The sequence below is a fragment of the Trichosurus vulpecula genome, chromosome 5, assembly GCF_011100635.1.
Source record: "Trichosurus vulpecula isolate mTriVul1 chromosome 5, mTriVul1.pri, whole genome shotgun sequence".
NCBI lineage: Eukaryota > Metazoa > Chordata > Mammalia > Diprotodontia > Phalangeridae > Trichosurus > Trichosurus vulpecula.
Genome location: NC_050577.1, coordinates 310,007,434 through 310,026,212, shown reverse-complemented (window position 1 = coordinate 310,026,212; position 18,779 = coordinate 310,007,434). Strand labels below are relative to the sequence as shown.

Sequence of the window (18,779 nt, the reverse complement as noted above, 5' to 3'; positions counted from 1 at the left end):
CTGGGGATGTCCAAACACAGAAAGAAAAAACCTGAATCCACCTAGATAAGGATTTTTAGAACTTTTAAGGTAGAGGTTTTTTCCATACCTTAATTGGTCTTCAGGCGAAACCTTCAGTTTGCCTTTGACCAAAAGGGGGAAATGTGGAATGTATTATACCATTTTGCATATACCATTAATGAGTAACTGGAAGAAGATCCAGGACCTGGGCTTCTTTGTTCTCTAAACTTTGCTCAGGAAATACCCCTACCTCTGTTGACAAGGCCAGATCAGACTTACTTAAGGATATTTTTCCCTTGTTAGTCATGGAGGGATGAGACCCTAATCCTGAGAGGAGCACCTTGCTTAATATTTTACAGGTATATACTTTAACTGACCCTTGTCAACACTCTTGTCTTTACAAACTTTTCACTTGGCATGTTGATGAAGGGAGAGCACAGGCTTTGGGAGTCCTAACGCAGTCCTTAGTTGCCTAAGCCTGTTAGACTTAGAGGAATTTTCCCCGAATGACCGCCGGCTAATAAACGTCTCCATTCAAAACTTATACTCTGTGGCTTGTCTCACTCGCTTCTGGTATAACACTACTGCCTGCACTCCCATGGACCCCACCGTTTGTGTCCCCATCTCCACGGAAATCTAATTGTGTTCTTTCCCTTTAAATATTCTCTCTTCCCTTACTCCTGGCTGTTGGATTTGAGTAATGACTCCGAACAGCGGCGCCCTTCAATAAGTCCACATCTGAATTTATATCCGGGTCTCGCTCGCTTTTCTCGGCACAACCGTGGGAGAAAGGCCGGGGTGACCCGGCCGGAGCAGGGGTGGGGGGCGGTCGGTTACTGTACAACGCCAGACGCCGCCCGCCCCCCAGGATGGTGGGGGTCTCGGGGCCACGGGGACACCTAGGGAGCTCCAGGGTGGTGGCTTGGGTCATGTGGGGCTGGGGGCGGGGCCTGGACCTTCAGAACCCAATTCCCAGAATTCCCCGAGCCTGACGACCTCACGTACGCGCGTCGCCCACTGCATTGAGGGAAAGGTAGTTCCTGGGCTCGGTCTGCACGGGCCCAGCTGGGGGAAGGGCGCAAGACCCGTGTCCGGAGGAGTGCGCGTGCGTGCGGCCCGGAATGCGCATGCCTGCGATCTAGAGCTCCCAGGTGACTGCCTGTGCGTGCCAGCGTGGGTGTGTAAGTGTGTGTTTGTGCTTCTCCCACCCCCCCCCCCCCGGCCCCATCCTGCGTCCTCTCATCTCCAGGGGTCTGTTTCCCCATCTCTCTGTGTCTCTCCCTGTCTCTGTCTCCTCGTCTCTCCCTGTCTCTGTCTCCCCGTTTCTGTGTCTCTACATATCTCTGTCCTCGCGTCTCTCCCTGTCTCCCCGTTTCTGTGTCTCTACATATCTCTGTCTCCGCGTCTCTCCCTGTCTCTGTCTCCCCATTTCTCTGTGTCTCTACATATCTGTCTCCGCGTCTCTCCCTGTCTCCCCGTTTCTCTGTGTCTCTACATATCTCTGTCTCCGCGTCTCTCCCTGTCTCTGTCTCCCAATTTCTCTGTGTCTCTACATATCTGTCTTGGCATATCTCCATCTTTGCTCCTCTGTGTCTCTCTGTCTCTGCAGGGTCTCTCCCCACACCCCCATCTGGCCCGCTGCCCTCGGAGCTCCCTGCCCTCACGCCCCAGGGCTGGCACGTATGGTCGCCTAGTCTGTGCCCCACACGGTGGCCGGGTGGCGGGGGCTTGTGCCCCTGGAAGGGCGGGACTTGAACCCAGGGCCAGCTGGCTCTCCCTCTTTCCTCCTCTGCCCTTAGAGGGGGCACTCAGCAGGCTGACACCCAGGAGGGGGGGGTGTCTCCTCAGGGTCCTGCACTGAAAGGGGTGACCCCCCCCCCACCGTGCCCGGCCCTCTGGGCAGGATGGACCCGGCCCCCGCTGTCCTGCAGCCCTGGAGAAGGAAGCGCGGACTCCGGGCAAGAGGGAAAGGACGAGCGCGGGGCACGTCTGAGGGCAGAGGTGAGACCCTTGCTCGCCGTCGGCTTTGCCCTCTGCGTTCAGCAGACTGGGAAACCGATTCAGGAAAGGGTGAGCCCCACAGGGAGTGAACTGCCCGGCTCACATCCCGGGCTCCAGGGTGGGCATCGTGCCCTGGTGTCTGGAACCCCGTGGGCAGCACTCCACCCCCTCTGGCCCTGACCTCTGCGGGGACTCCGGGGGTTCGGGCAGGAGGGACCCGGCCGGGGGTGGGGGGCACAGGGCTCCCTCCTGACGTCCTTCTTGTCCCCCAGATTCTGCCCTCCCCCGACAGATGAACAGCGGCCGGCGCACTGAGGGAGCGACCTCTGGGTTCCCGGCGGCCCCGGGTTCCCTGGTGAGTGGATGGGCGCCCTGGGGTCCTGCAGCCCCTGCCCCAAAGTGGGTCCACCCCTCCCTGCAGCTGGGAGGGTGCTGGGGATCAGCCAGCTGAGGGGGAAACCGAGGCCGATATCCCCAGTGACAGACCAGGACCAGAAACTGGGTCTCCTAGCCTGGGTTGGAGCTTTGTCCATTGCCCGTTCTGACCTCAGGAGTCCTGCCTTCCCCCTCCCTCCCTCTCTCCCTTTCTCCCTCCCTCTCTCCCTTCCTCCCTTCTTTCCTTCCTTCTTTCCTTTCTCCTTCCCTCCTCCCTTCCTTTCTTCCTTCCTCCCTCCTTTTCTCCCTTCTTCACTCTCTTCCTTCCTTTCTCCTTCCTTCCTCCCTCATTCTGTCTTTCCTTTCCCTCTTCCTCCCTCCCTTCCTTCCTTCCCAACTTCTTTCCTTCGTCTCTCCCTCCCTCCCTCCTCAAGTCCCCAGTGAGTGGAGGGCTTGGAGGGATCCCTAGTGGGACCTAGGGGCTGCCTGCCTGCCCCCAGGGATGTGCATATCTGCATACACACCCCCTCTCACAGTCACACATGTAGGCATACACAAAGTTACATATATGCATACATGATCACATGCATAAACATGCACATACAGAGACACACATGCATATAGTCACATACATGGACATGTGCGCATAATTACATGCACAGTCACACGCGTACGTAGACAGCTATGCAGTCACACACAACTACTCATGCACTCACAGTGACATGCACAAAAAGCACACACACTCAGACATGTACATAAACACACATGTACCATTACCCACATGCAAACACAGTCACACATACATAGATACGCGCACACACAGTCATGTCTAGGCACACACCCTCACACGCAAATCCTCACCCTCATTGAGGCCCTCATCACCTCTCACCCAACTGCTTCGATAGTACCCCTCCTCTCCACCTTTCAGATCAGGAGCTGCCCTTGGAACGACGAACTAAGAGAAGAGGAGAGGGGGAGGCCTTTCTCAGGGCCCCTTCCCCAGAACCAGGCTGGTCTTAGTGGTAGTGGTGGCTTTGAGTCCATTTCTCTGATTCTGCTCATCAGTCCTCAAAGTCTTCCCAGGCTTCTCTTTACAGCCAGGGGCCTCAGTTTGCTGATCCATCGTCCAGTCAGTGGGCATCTGCTTTGTTTCTAGTTGTCTCCAGCTCATGAATAATCTGGTGTTGTGGGAGCCCTGTTCTCCCTTTGACCTCTGTGACCATGAGATCTCTGGCTCACTGGGTGTGGACTTCTTGTCCCTTTCTTGGCAGAGCTCCGAATGGCTTCCCAGGCTTGTTTGCCCCACTTCGTAGGGATTGTTCCCATCATTTAGGTGCTGAGGTTAAGCCTGGGCTCATTTGATTCACAGTTCTTTCATTATTGGGGGTGGCTTATGTCTTTTTATGCTACTTTGGCGCCTCCTCCATGGGGAATGGCTCGCCTCTTAGACGTTTGTGTAGAGACAAGTCTGTCTTGCATGTTAGCCAGCAGTAGTGGGATTAAAATAGAATTGGGAAATGTTTAACAAAATAAATAAAACTGCAGTAGAATCAGGTCAAGGTAATGAGGGCTTTTGAAGTCAACACGGCCTTGGGGCTCGCATGCAGGATTTCTGTCCCCCTGTTTGTATTGAGTTTGACATTTTCTGCTTCATCCTAGCTGCACCATTTTGGCAGTAAATCCAGAGGCTTTTTGATTGCCTCTATTCAGATGGTCTGTTTTACTTTTGGTGCGCTTCTCCATTTGCTGTGGAATTCCCTACTTGGGAGAAGAGAAACAGTGAAATATCAGTGATATTAAAACCAAAAATGCCAAATAGAAGTCTTCTTAAAAAACAACAACTCACCCCCAACCTTGGCTTTGAAAGGGAACTGACCCGGCTGTCTCATTTTCAAGAGTGGGACCTTCAACCTTGAGGTCATATGCCCATGTGGAATTCAGTCTGGTATATAGTTTCAGATGTTTGTCTAATCCTAATTTCCACTAAACTGCCCCTCAGTTTTCCAGCACTTCTTCCACATAGGGACCATTTTACAAGGTAATTTATAATTTGGGTTTATCAAACTCTGTGTTGTTGAGTTTGACTGTTTGTTTCAACAGTCTTACTAGCAGCTACTGTGGCTGTGTAAAACCAACAACAACCAGCACACAGAACGCTGCAAGCCCAGGTTCTTTTGATCTACTTTACTAAGGAAAGGGGTTAACAATCTTACTTTAATCCAGCATACAGACATCATTCACTTAGTTCAGGGGAAAAAGCCAGCACCCTGAACTTCGGAGCAAATAAAAACAAATTACAAACATCAACAGACAGACCTTGTCTGATTCAAATCTCAATTCATAGTTACCAGAATTTTAACAAAGTCTGAACATCCGGGTTTACAAGCTGGAGGGCTCTTAACTACAGCTGCCCAGAGTCTCCACATCAGCACACCGCCAAGAGTGAGAGCCCTAAGCAAATAGCTCTGTTCTCTCTTTTTATGCCCTCTTTAGCCATCATCAAACCTCATCTGAGTGACCAGAACTTAAGCTCTTACTATTGGCTCTGGTCTTAGCAACTCCCCTTAGGACCCTGAGGGCTTCACGCCCACATAGGCTTAGCACTTAATAGATAGGAGTTTGGGCCTGGGACTTAGCACCTAATAAGACTCAATCAAAGACACCCAACTTAATACTACACTGTTTCTGATTCTTCCTAATCCAGTTTGTTCCAATGACCTCCTGGTCTGGTCTTTAACCAGGAGCAAATAGTTTTGATGATGGCTCTGTTGTCTTTTGAGTTGAGGTCTAAAAATGCTATTACTAGACCAGCCTTTGGGCCTCTGCCTCATCCTCCTCAGAGCTGCAGACCTCACCTTCTTCACACCACTCCCCTGCTCACAAATCTTCAAAGGTCCTGTTTCCTAGACCATCAGATGCAGACCCCTGGGCCTGGCTAGGGGAAGGCTCTCCCAAGCTGGTTTCCAGACTGTCACCCGAGGTCACACGTTCCAGGTTCCAGGCCAGCTTGCCTGCCTCGCCTTCCTCCTGTGCCTATCAGCCCAGCTCCCATGCCCCCTCCTTAGGCAGAGGCTCTCTGATCCCCAACTTGAGTGTCCTGGAGCCCTCGGTCTGCATCACCCCCCTTGCACCGTCACTCCCAGTGAAAGCACCCCCCCAGTAGACTGTCACAGTTCTGCTGGGTAGACTGTTAAACTCCACAGAGGCAGAGAATGTGGCCTCCTGGCGTCCCACCCGTCATTCTGTGCACAGTAGGCACTCCATGTCCTTGACCTGCCTCTGAGTCTGGCTCCTCATGAGCCCCTTTGTCCTCTTGTTGACCCTTGGATCAGGACTGGCCTACTGCTGTAGCAGATAGCAGGAGAACATTCACGTCGAGCCAACTAGCATCCATTAAGTGCCTGATGTGTACCAGGCTCTGTCCTAAGTGCTACGGATATACAGCACGGCAGAAACCAGGAGCTCACAGTCCAGTTGGGGAGAAGACGTGCAAACAGCTGTGAACAAGCTAATTATATACAGGATGGAATGTAGATAATAGTGAAGCCCACCAGAGATGATGGGGGCACAAAGAGGGTATGTAGACAGTGAAGAGGAGAGGGCCCAGGACAAAGCCCTAGGGCACACTCAGAATTCAAGGGCCCAAGGAGCAGAGTGGTCATACAGGTAGGAGGAGAGCCAGGAAATAAACACAGGAAGGAAAGACTCTGGAAAGAGGATGGCCTAGGGGATCCAAAGCAGCCAAGGGGCAGAAGAGGGTTAGGGTGGAAAAAGGGTAAACAGAATCCTCTGTGACCATGGGGTAAGGTGCCTCCCACCCCCCACCCCCCAGACCCAGGAGAGAGTGATCCGGGTGTAAGCAGAAATGTGTTGGCTGTTTCAGGAGTCCGTGACATTCCAAGATGTGACTGTAGACTTTACCCAGAGGGAATGGAGGCAGCTGACCCATGCCCAGAAGATCCTGTACCGGGAGGTCATGCTGGAGAATTATGAGAACTTTGTCTCCTTGGGTAAGAAGCCAGAGCTTCTATGGGAGGCTCGCAATCTGACTTCCTCGGGGCGGGGGAGTCCTCACTTGCTCAGGGTTGTGGGCTGTTTGAAGGGCTGTTCCCCTCCTTCTGGACTTGGCCGGCCTTCAGAGAGGCTCTTTGTGCCCTTTTCCTAGAAGAAGCTCTGCAGGTGGAAAGAGACTTCCCAAATTCAGCCCCACAATCCCATGACCAGCATTTATTAAGCACCTGCAGTGTGTGCAACCCCAGACTGGCTTGCTCAGGCCCCAGGAGTGCCCAGCAGAGGCCTCGCCTCATCCCACCTCATGGGCTCTGCCAGAGTGCTAGCCTCTCCTTGAAGAGAAGGGACCTGGGATGGACTCAAGAGAGTGCTCCCCATTCTCTCCCCATGAGCAGGGTTTCCAGTTTCCAAACCAGAGCTGATCTCCCAGCTGGAGTGTGGGGAAGGCCCTTGGATGCTGTTGGAGGAAGAGCCAAAAAGCCCCTATGCAGGTGAGTAAGGGTCACCAGTAGGCAGGCAGGAGTCCTGGCCTGTCCCAGGCTGGCACCGAGCAGCCTTCTCAACCTGTTTCATGTTCCCTCCCTTCTCCCAGTCTATGTGAGGTCTTGCGAAGGCCCACGCAGGGGGTGCTACCTGCCTATCTCATGGATCCTCACATCTATCCTGGTTCCCCAGAGGTTTTTATCCCCATTTTACAGATGTAGAAATGGAGACACCTCCAAGAGGTGAAGGGTGTTGGCCAGGGTCCCACAACAGCTAGGTGATGGGCTCTGAGCCCCACGCCCTCCCACCTCCAAGGCTGTGCTCTTTCTTTGGTCCTGGATCACTGGCAGGTCCTCAGTGACAGAATGCCTTCTTGGCTGTAAGTGTACCTTGTCTGCTCCTTGAGGACACAGCTCAAGCTCCATCCAGGTTAATTTGGACCCATTCCACAAGTGCCAGAGGGGTGCCAAGCACTGCCCTGGGTACTGGAAATAGAAGGGCTGAAAGGAAGCAGCCTCTGCCCTCACAAAGCTGACATTCTGCTGGGAATCCACAAAGCCTTTCCCGACCTTCCTCGCTGATACTGTTCTCCTCCTTCCATAGATGTTCCCAGGCGCTTGGTCTGGGCTCTCTGCTCCCACCACTTCCTGCTGCATTGGACCCTTATCTCTCCCCACCCCAGGGGAACTTAAGGGGCTGTGGACTGGAGACTGGCTTTGTCTCTTTGTCCCCAGCACCTATCATACCTGCATGTGACAGGTGCTTAGGAAAGGGTGGATGAACTGGACTGAGATACACTCTTGCCCTGGCCTCCCCCTTGTCCTGTTACAGCGTTGGGCCATTACTATGGACAGCAATCATAGGGGCACCGCTGACCTCGGCCATGAATCAAGGCTGAACCTTCTGCCCATTTCCTTTACTGACACTGTGGATGGTGAGGATGAGGATGGTGATGGTGATGAGGAAGAGGATGGTGAGGAGGGAGATGATGAGGAGGAAAATGATGGGGATAATGGTGAGGAGGAGCATGATGAGAAGGATGATGGTGAGGAGGAGGATGGTGAGGAGGAAGATCATGGTGAGGAGGAGCATGGTGAGAAGGAAGATGATGGTGAGGAGAAGGATGGTGATCATGAGGATGGTGGGAATGGTGAAGATAGAGCAGGAGGCTGGTGGACACTAGGGTTTTCATGGCACCCTGAGGTTTGCAAAGTGCTTCGTCCCTGTTTTCTCATTTGATCCTAATCTTGATCACACACACAAGGGAAGTCTCCCTTGACTTGTGATGTGGGTGTGAGTGGGCTCCAGGTGTAGCCAGAGCAGCAGATGGGCTGTGGGTCTGCAGAGATTGAAGCCTGGCAGGAACCAGTGAACAAACATAACTAAAGTTTATTCTCTGTGCAAGCCCAGTGTTAGGAGTCACAAAGAATGAAAATCAATCAGGTCCTGGTCTATACCACATGGATCCAGACCCAAGGTAGTTCTGAGAGAGAGCAAGAAAGGGAGGAGGGGCGGGGGAGGGCAGGGAGGGAGAGAACAGTGTCAACTTGGGGTATCGAGAAAGGCCTCAGGAAGAAGGTGCCAGCTGTGTTGGGCTTTGAAAGGAACCTCTGATTTCCTGAGGGAAGGGTGAGCAGAGAGCAGATTCCAGACTTGGGTGGTGAGGGGCCTCCTTTGTTTGAAGGGCCAGAATAAGGAGCAGGGCTAGTCAAGCCGCAGCACCCAGGTGCCAGGCACTGTGCTAAGTATTGGTGATAAAAATACAGAAAAGGAAAGTCCCTGCAGAAAAGAAAGCTGAGCTGTCAGACCTTACCTTCCCTGGAAATGGAGGGGTTGTGGCTCCCCCTCCAATCAGAGGAACTGAGGGTGACTGGATCTTGAAAGATGATGAAATTTCCCAGTGATAAGTTTGCTGGAGTAAAGAAGCAAAACCAAGTCCAGGATGAGCTCAGGTCAATGGGAAAGTAAGTGATGAAATCAGATATCCTCAGGGATAGACCTGTTGGGCTCTGCTTTGCTCTCTTCTCTATTTAGTGTGTGCCCCATTTTGTAAAAGACCTCAGAATGTGGAACATCCGAGAGGAGGGGACCCAGGCTGGTATGGGGATTGGCAGCTGCACCCCTGGAGATGGGTTCAAGGAGCTGGGGGTGGTGACTTAGGAGAAGAGAAGGTGGAAGGCCATCTTCACGTCCTGGAAAAGAAGGGAGTCATCTGGTTTGGTTTGGCTACCTGGGTAGGATAGAACTAGTCCTTACTGTTGGAAGAAGGAGATTTCAGTTTGAAATGTAAAAAACTTCCTGCAGATGGGAGCAGTCTAAACCTAGTGTACTTCCTTGTCCTTGGAAAGCTGGTCTGGGACAAAGGAATGATTCCAGCTCAGGAGTTGGCTACACTTAATAGGTGTCCCACTCAGAAAGACTGATTCTGTCAACCAGGAGTCTGGCTCCTCAACAGAGGCCTCCATAAGGTTATAGCTTTGGCTTGCCTTCATTTTACAGAAACAAGCAGGGCCTGGGGGCAGTGGGCAGGGTGCTGGAGGACCTGAGTACTCACTTTACCTCTGTCATCTTCGTTTCCTTATCTGTGAGACGAGGATAATAAGCACCTCCTTCTCAGGGCCAGGATAAAATGAGGTAACATATGTAAAGCATTTTGCTAGCTCTAAAGCACACTGTCAATGATAGCTACTACATTATTATGGAAGAGGAAATTGAGGCAGATATCTAGTGACTTGCCAGGGTCACACAGCTAGGATATGTCTGACGTAGGATGTGAACTCGTGTCTTCCTGACTAGAAGCTAGTATTCCATCCAAAGCCCCATCCAGCCACTGCCTCTGGTCATCAGGCTATCTCTGGAAAGCTCTTTAAGTTACCACAGTGTCTGCAACAACAGCTTTTGCCCTTTGATGTTCATGTTTCAGTCCCCACAGTTGCCTGGAGCATCTCACTCCCACACCTCCTTTCTCACGGGATATCCCCTCTTGAGCTTCCCTGATTCCTATTTTTGTGCTTGGGAAGCCTATTCAGCCATCTGGGCTGTCGTGGGACTCTGTGGCAGGAGGAGCTGGGCCCCCCCCCCAGAAGGTTTCACCTTGTTCTAGGAACAGGCTGGATCTTGGCCTTCCCTGTTCTGGAGCAGAGCTCTCTAGAAGGTGGAGTTCTATACATTCTATACACTGAGGGCTTTTGGCTACCTACCAGGCAAATCATTCTGAGCTCCATCCACTGACCTCTTGAATTTGTGATCTGTTTAGGAAGGTGAGACCTCAGAGTAGGAAACGCATGAGTAAAGTGTAGAGCAATGGAATTACAGGGTCTGAATGCATGGTACAGACATTAATCTAATTAATTGTGTTCTTAGCAAACTGGAAGCGGGGGAAAGTGAGGGAGGGAGACTAATTAGGAGTCTGTGTTAACAGTGATGACTAGGGTGGGTTTGGGGATAGCAGCATCTCTATTATTGCCTGCTCCTCAGCCTGTAGCTGCTTGGCCCCATCTCCTCTACTTGTGACCCTTCCTTAACCATTCATCTCTTCCTTTTATTATTTCATCATCTGGAACAAATGAATCTTTACATCCCTTTGAACATGCTAGCTCTCTGTAGTGCTTTGTATGCTCTCTATATTGAAAGATACGATATCTAAACAACACTGTTTCCTTCACAAAGGAAGAAGAAAAATCATTCCTAAATTTGAGCAGCAATAGCCTTTAGGGGAGCAAATAAAGTAGGAATCAGTATCTGTTTCCAAAGTAGAGCCAGGAGCTTATCTTCTTCTGCTTACCCTAGTCCTACTGGACCCAGCCAACCCTCAACCTCAGTCTTCCCCTTGAGTGGGTCTGGATTTGGTAAAAAGAAAATAAAGTTAATTCTGGGTGTTCAGTATATTTCAGTACTCTCATATACTTTGAAAGGGATCCTTGAAGAATAATTCCCTACCCAGAATATAGGAAAAAATTATTTTCATTTCTCTGTTCTTTCCTTTTTCTTCCGTTTCTCTTTTCTTTCCCTTTCTCTTCTCTTTGTATTTCAGATTGGAAGATTCAGTCAGAGACCAAGAAGACAGTCTCTATACAGTGCATTTCCCTGGAAGACACATCCCAGGAAGGACTCACAAAGGGTGGTCCCTGGGACTGTAAATCTGTGAAAGTTGAAAATTGTAAAAACAACTCTGCCAAGCGTAAAGCTAATAACCAGGCAAGGGATCTGATTCAAGGAACTCAGGATAAAAATTTTAATAAGGCCAGAGGCCATAAAGGTAATCAGTTTGTGAAAAGTTTTGATCAGAAGTCAATTCTTGATACACAAAGCAGCGTTTCTTTAGAAAAAAGTCCTTACAAATATGATACATGTAGAAATAACTTCATACTTTCTTCAGACATGAGTGATCACAATGGAATCTCCCCAGGAAAGAAATCCTGTAAGGAAAATGGCTGCAGTAAAGCCTTCAGTGACCCCTCAGGCTTTAACGGCGATCAAAGAATAGCTACTAAAGAGAATTCCTCCTATACAGGTACTGAATTTGGCAGTGTTTTCCACCAGAGGCGACACCTTACTCAATGTCACAGAAGTCATTCTTCTGGGAAACCATATATCTGTAGAGATTGTGGAAAAGCCTTCAGCCAGATCACACCCCTTATTCAGCATCAGGAAATTCATGATGGGGAGAGACCCTATAAATGTAGTGACTGTGGAAAAGCCTTCACCAATAGTTCATCACTTATTCTACATCACATAATTCACAGTGGAGAGAAACCCTATGAATGTCATGAATGTAGGAAGCTCTTCAGCAATCGAACGGGACTATTTGTACATCTGAGAATTCATACTGGAGAGAAACCCTTTCAGTGTAACATATGTAAAAAAGCCTTCAGCCAGAAAGGAGACCTGTCCCGACACCAGAAAGTTCATACAGGAGAGAAACCTTACAAGTGTAATGTATGTGAAAAAGCTTTTAGCCAGCAAGGACATCTTACTGCACACCAGCGAATTCATAATGGAGAAAAACCTTATAAATGTAATGAATGTGGAAAAGCATTCAGCAATAGTTCATCCCTTATTCTGCATCATAGAATTCATAGTGGAGAGAAACCCTATGAATGCCATGAATGCGGGAAGCCTTTCAGTAATCACGCAGGCCTCATTGTACATCAAAGAATTCATACTGGTGAGAAACCCTATAAATGTAATGTATGTGAAAAAGCCTTCAGCCAGAAGGGTCATCTTTCTGAACATCAGAGAATTCATACTAGAGAGAAGCCCTATAATTGCAATATATGCAAGAAGGCCTTTAGCCAGAGGGGAGACCTTTTTCGACATCAGAAGATTCATAATGGAGAGAAACCTTATGATTGCAATGAATGTGGAAAAGCTTTCAGCCAGAAGGGAGACCTTACTAAACATCAAAGAATTCATAGTGGTGAGAAACCTTATAAATGTAACAAATGTGGTAAAGCCTTTAGCATCAGCTCACAGCTCAATATGCATGAAAGAATTCATACTGGAGAGAAACCTTATAAATGTAATCTATGTGAAAAGGCCTTCATCCAAAAAGGACGACTTACTGAACATTACAGAATTCATAATGGAGATAAACCTCATAAATGTACTGAGTGTGGAAAGTCCTTCAGCCAAATTACATACCTTAGTCGGCATGAGAGAATTCATACTGGAGAGAAACCATATAAATGCAGCGAATGTGAGAAAGCCTTCAGCAATAGCTCAGCACTCAATGTACATCAGAAAATTCATACTGGTGTGAAATCCCATGTATGTCTTGAATGTGGGAAGGCCTTCCTCCAGGGTGTAGGCCTTAGTTTACATCAGAGAATTCATACTGGAGAAAAACCATATAAATGTGACATATGTGAAAAAGCCTTCAGCCAGCGGGGAGACCTTTCTCGACATCAGAAAATTCATAATGGAGAGAAACCCTATAAATGTAGTGATTGTGGAAAAGCTTTCACCCAGAGGGGACACCTTACTGAACATCAGAGAGTCCATAGTGGGGAGAAACCATATAAATGTAAAGATTGTGGTAAAGCCTTTAGCAACAGCTCACAGGTCACTCTTCATTATAGAATACATACAGGAGAGAAACCTTACAAATGTAATGAATGTGGACAAGCCTTTAGTCGTCCAGGGAGCCTCAGTGAACATCAGAAAATTCATTCTGTAGAGAAACCTTATAAATGTAGTGAATGTGGAAAAGCCTTCAGCCGCAATCTGTACCTTAGCCGTCACCAAACAGTTCATACAGGGGAAAAGTGCTATCCATGTAATGAATGTAGTAAAGCCTTCCGAAATGGCCATTGTCTTACTCTACATCAGAGAATTCATAGTGGAGAAAAACCCTATCAATGTGCTGAATGCGGAAAAGCTTTTGGCAGGAAACTATACCTAACTCAACATCAGAGAATACATAGTGGTGAGAAACCCTATGAGTGCACTACATGTGGTAAGGCCTTCACTCGGTGTACGACACTTATTCAGCATCAGAAAATTCATACTAGAAATAAACCCTAAAAATTTAAAGTTGACGTGTATTCCCAGACATTAAAACATATTAGAAACTTCTTTTAATCAAAATAATCTGATACTAGCAGGAAAGTAAGGAGATAGAATAGGGATACCATCTAGCTCAGAACTGTCCAACCTTAGGTTTTTACTGAAACAGTAGACAATATATTTTGATTTGCCACTTTAGTGAGAGCTCTGTGGTAGCTTGGCTTTGTTAACTAAAGCATTTATGTAAATTTCTATGCTTGTAGGCAGGCTGCATAAATCGCACCATGGGCTGCATTTTGGACAGCCCTGATCTAGCTAACAAAATAGAGGAAAAAAAATAGTGTTTCATAAACATATAGAAAACAAACTAGCAAAAGAAGTATTTAAGAAATTGGGAAAATTGGTTAGCGATATGGCAGAAATGGATATAGAATTATATCTCATACCTCAGGATTCCTCCTGATTTGTAGCCTCAAATATATGTGTCAAATGAACTAAAAAGGGGGAGGGAGAGAAAATGGGATTATGCAGTTAGAATTAAGAAAATGTGTTAATCGGCAGGGTCAAGTTAAGATGTATTTAAGGACAAAAAAAAATGGAAAAGTGTGAAAGCAATATAACTGAAGTAAAAGCAGTTGTAAAAAATGTTGATATCAAATATGATAAATATGAAAAAGAACTACTGAAAATCTCCAGAGGTAGCTCTTAGTCCACAATGGTCAATGAGTATGAAGAGATCATTTTCACATGAGGAAACAAGTTGCTAATAACATGGAAAGTGTTCTGTCTCAATCAAAATTATTCACAATTAGAAACAATATTTGTGGAATTGAAGAGAGATATTGCTGGTAGAAAGTTACAGTCTTTTTAGAATACAATTTCTCAGTACACAGTAAATGTCATTCCCCCCCCCCCAAATCATACACTTTTGTTGGTCATTGCATTGATAACTATATACTCTGAAAGGGTTATCAAAAACAAAACAGAGCTATCTGGTCAAAGATTTTAATATTTCATATTCATTCATAATAAAAAAAACAATTAAACACCTGAAATGTGTAGCAGTAGAGTGTTGTTAAATTGTGAGATATTCATACAGTGGAATCCCATTATGTAATTAAAATAGACATCTTTGAGGAATATGATGAAACTTAATGAGGGTCTTTGTGACAAAGGGCAGAGTGTAACAACAAACAAAATAAAGGTTACAGTAGCTACTACCATGTAAGTAATTGGAGTGAAAAGGCAGGAATGTGAGGGAGACTTGTGGAGTAACTGAAAAGTTTTTGGACTTGTGCATATTCAGATTCTTTCAATATTAGTGGATGTGTAGCATCACAGTTCTGTAAGAAGTGATAAATATGTTGAATACAGAGGTGCATGTGAAAACTTAAATGAGCTGATACAAAGTTAACTAAGCAGAATTGAAAAAAACACAGATTCACAGTAACTACAATGGAAATAACCCAATAGCAAAATGATAAAAAAAAAATTAAATGTTGTGAAATTATAATAACTAAGCTTTGCTCCAGAGAAGTGATTTGAGACTCAGTCTGTCTCATATACTGTTATGATGGAAATCTGTGATAGAGAAACAGAGGCAGAAAGTTTTGTGCACAGTCAATTTATTAGCAAAGCTAACAGTTGCCAATAAATGAGGTCAGTGGCTCCTCAATAGCCATAGACAAACTGGGGGGGGGGGGTGTTACAGAGCTTATTTTTATAGTTAAAGAAAAGGGGGTGGGGAATGGAAACATTACAGATTTCTTGGGAAACTTGATTGAATTCCGATTGGATGGTGCATGACATTTGCCTTGAGGTTAAGCTAGGTACATCCTGGAACAATCTGAGGCTAGCTAGGCACTGTTGCCAATATTGGGGGTATAGGTGTGTCGGTGCATAATGGAGAGTGATAATTGTCAACCTGCCTATCTGGTTACAGTTTTAAATCAGTCAATCTTGATATCGTGGATTATTTTGCTAACTGAAAAGTCATGTTACTTGCAGTAAGCGCAGGTGAGGTCACTGACTTAGCCAACTACCAAAGGAAACTTGGACTTCATGAAATGGGGAAATGTTCATCCCAGCTCAGTTCCCCAGGAGCTTAGATGTACTGCTGGGCTCCACCAAAATGAAGAACTTAACCTCTAATTACAATGGTTATCTCTTAATCTAAAAGCTATCTGAATCTAAGTCATATATTAAAATAAATCAACAGGATAATCAGTATTGAATTAACTAAGGACTATTTCTTTCAACACACCCACCACTGCAGAGTTGGGCTACTATGGGTGTGGAATAGTGTATATAAACTCTGGCAGATTTCCATGTGTTGGTTGGTTTTGTTGAACTGTTTTGTTTTCCTTTTCTCATTGTTATAAGGGGTGGCTCTCTGGGAGCAGTTTAGAGAAGGATATATTGGAAAATGTAAGTCATATAAATGGAAACTATCAATAAAAATTATTTTAAAATTAAATGTAAGGTTTCTGTGCAAAATAGTTGTATTAGCATTTCTAATTAAGTTTAATAATTCAAAAAGAATTCATCTGAGACAAACTCTAAGAATGCAAGGTATGTGAATCAGCCTTTAATAACAGTATATACTGAATAGAAAACCCCTAGAAATTGTGTATGCAAAAACCTTGGGTGACATGTCATCCATGCCTTATGCTGCATCAGAAAAGTTATAATGTAGACAAATCTTATAAATGTAATGGGTAGGAAAAGGCCTCCCTCAGAAGCATGCAACTTACTGGCAAGAAAATGCCAATGGAAGTAATAGGAAAGCCTAGCCCTAGCCCATCCCTGAAGTACATCAGAACAGTCACACTGGGAATCAGGGACAAAGATTTACTGCTGAAAGGGACCTTAGAGTCCTAGCTATTCCAGCCCCTGCATTTTAGATTAGGAAACAGGTGAAGTGAGTAGTTACTCCTTTCTAGACAAGACACAAGAAATTTGCCCGCAAGAGCATCTTATGTTCCCTACTGCTAAACCCAACCACCTCCCCTTCTCTGGAACTGCCACCACTGGCCTGTCCAGACACTGTACTCTTCCCCTTAGCCCACAGCGAGGAGAGAGGAAGCAAGCATTTGTTAAATGCTTACCATATACCAGGCACTATACTAAGTGATGGGGTATGGGCCCTGAAAACATCCCCGCCCCCCACTTTTCCACATGGCCAGGTCTCATTCTCCTGAGGCATGAACTCATCCCAGTTAATAATCCTTTCATCGTGGCCCTCCTTATCTGCACACAGCCCCACCCTTGACCCCTTAACCCCCAGGCATCCCAGACTACTTGGCCACTCCTAGAGCACATCCAGATCTTCCCACAGTCTTCTGTATAAAAGGTCCATCTTCCCTCCATTAAAGTGCTCAGATTCAATCTGGCCTTCTTGTATTGGTAATTAAGATGGGCTTTTCGCACTTATTCAATCAAGTGCCCTTTAAGAGTTTGGCCTTTGTTTCCTTGATTAAATTAGGAGTCCTTGATGACCTCCTTGCCTCAGGGGAAAGCCTAGTTTACATGGGTTTGAGTGACATGTTTGTGACATCAGAGGCTTTTACACCACATGGGTTTAAGTCGCATTTTTGTGACGCTGTTAGGTCATGTGGGTGAGTCACATGTGTGACTCACCTTTGACCCTGGACGAGATATATAAACCCAGAGGTTGGCTTTCTCCCTTGGGGTTCTGAGCCACAGGAGTGACCTGTGACTCTGAGCTAGCCATTGTTAAGCTCCCCAGTTCACGAACCCAGATGTTGATGCTTTTTGGTAACTATGAATTGTGATTTTGTCTGTTTCTAATGTATGTTTGTAATTTGTATTTGCTCTGAAATGAAGGTTGCTGGCTTTTCCTCCTGAAGTAAGTGAGTTTATATGTATATGTTGGATTAAAGTAAGATCGTTAACCCCTTAATGTTACTTTCCTTAGTAAAGCATATCAAAAGAACATGTGCTAGCAGGATTCTTGTTGTTGGGCTTGTGTTGGTCTTTCACCCCCCACAACGGCTCCTAGCCAAATTGTTGCAACATTTGTCAATACAAACATCACAAATGCTCAGATTCTTGAAATCTGGCCAATAGGGTGCATTCTTAAAATCTCGCCAACCCCAACAAGTGTTTTAATAAACTTTGTCTGTGACCGAAAGAAGGCTTGGGTTGAATTTATTCAAGGCAGGACCTCTGTGGTTGGCCCTTGAATTTCAGGGTTCCCAGCACCCCTAGAACTCAACATTAAGCACTTCACAAATATCTCATTTGGTCCTCACAACAACCCTAGAAGGTAAGCGCTATTATGATCCCTATTCTACAGTTGAGGATTTTACAGTTTACATTTTACAATTGATAAATACAAAGATTAAGCTATCTACCCAGAGTCACAAAGCCAGTAAGTGTCAGACTGGATTTGAATTTAGATCTTCCTGACTCCAAGCTTAGCTATGCATCTACTGTGCCCACTAGCAGAACTATAATCACTTAACTTTCTGTGAAAATTAGGGGGGCGGAGCCAAGATGGCGGCTGGTAAGCACGGACTAGAGTGAGCTCCGTAACCGAGTCCCTCCAAAAACCTATAAAAAATGGCTCTGAACCAATTCTAGAACGGCAGAACCCACAGAACAGCAGAGGGAAGCAGGGCTCCATCCCAGGACAGCCTGGATGGTCTCTGGGTGAGGTCTATTCCACACGGAGCTGGGAGCTGGGAGCTGGGAACGGAGTGGAGCAGAGCCCAGCCTGAGCAGCGTGGACCATCCAGACCAGAAGCTGGGCGGAGGGGGCCCTAGCGCCCTGAATATGTGAGCTGCGGCAGTTACCAGACCCCTCGACCCACAAACACCAAAGACTGCGGAGAAGGTTAGTGGGAAAAGCTGCGGGAGTGGAAGGAGTTTGCAGTTCGGCTTCCAGCCCCGGGGGCAGCGGAGGTGGGGCAGCTACAGCTGTTGTTACTTCCGGCTCCAGGCCCACCTGGCGGGAGGAATTAAGTGGCAGATCAGAGCAGGAGTGCAACAGCCTGCTGAAGATCTAAGCCCAGTCTGGACTGGGGGTTCTTGGGGAAGGAGTAGTGCGGGTCTGACAGAGCTGGCACCTCCCCCCCAAACGTGGAACATAGAACTCGTTAGTCTACAAGCAGTCATACCCCACTGAAAAACTCAAGGATCAAGTTAGTTGGTTGGGAATATCCCAGGCAGCGAAAACACGCCCAGATTCAGTCTCAGACTTTGGATTCTTTCTTTGGTGACAAAGAAGACCAAAACATACAGCCTAAAGAAGACAACAAAGTCATAGAGCCTACAACAAAAGCCTCCAAGAAAAACATGAACTGGCCCCAGGCCATAGAAGAACTCAAAAAGGATTTGGAAAAGCAAGTTAGAGAAGTAGAGGAAAAATTGGGAAGAGA

General features: G+C 46.9%; 1 protein-coding gene across 1 annotated transcript; it reads left to right on the top strand.

Annotated features, from left to right (window-relative positions):
* The first annotated feature begins 1,577 nt into the window (after nucleotides 1–1,577).
* On the top strand, nucleotides 1,578–15,065 carry LOC118850011 (zinc finger protein 665-like). Its single transcript, XM_036759184.1, has 5 exons — nucleotides 1,578–2,001; nucleotides 2,274–2,356; nucleotides 6,260–6,386; nucleotides 6,783–6,878; nucleotides 10,904–15,065. The coding sequence occupies exons 1-5, from the start codon at nucleotides 1,905–1,907 to the stop codon at nucleotides 13,393–13,395; spliced, it is 2,895 nt and encodes a 964-aa protein (XP_036615079.1). The 5' UTR covers nucleotides 1,578–1,904; the 3' UTR covers nucleotides 13,396–15,065.
* Nucleotides 15,066–18,779: the final 3,714 nt, after the last annotated feature.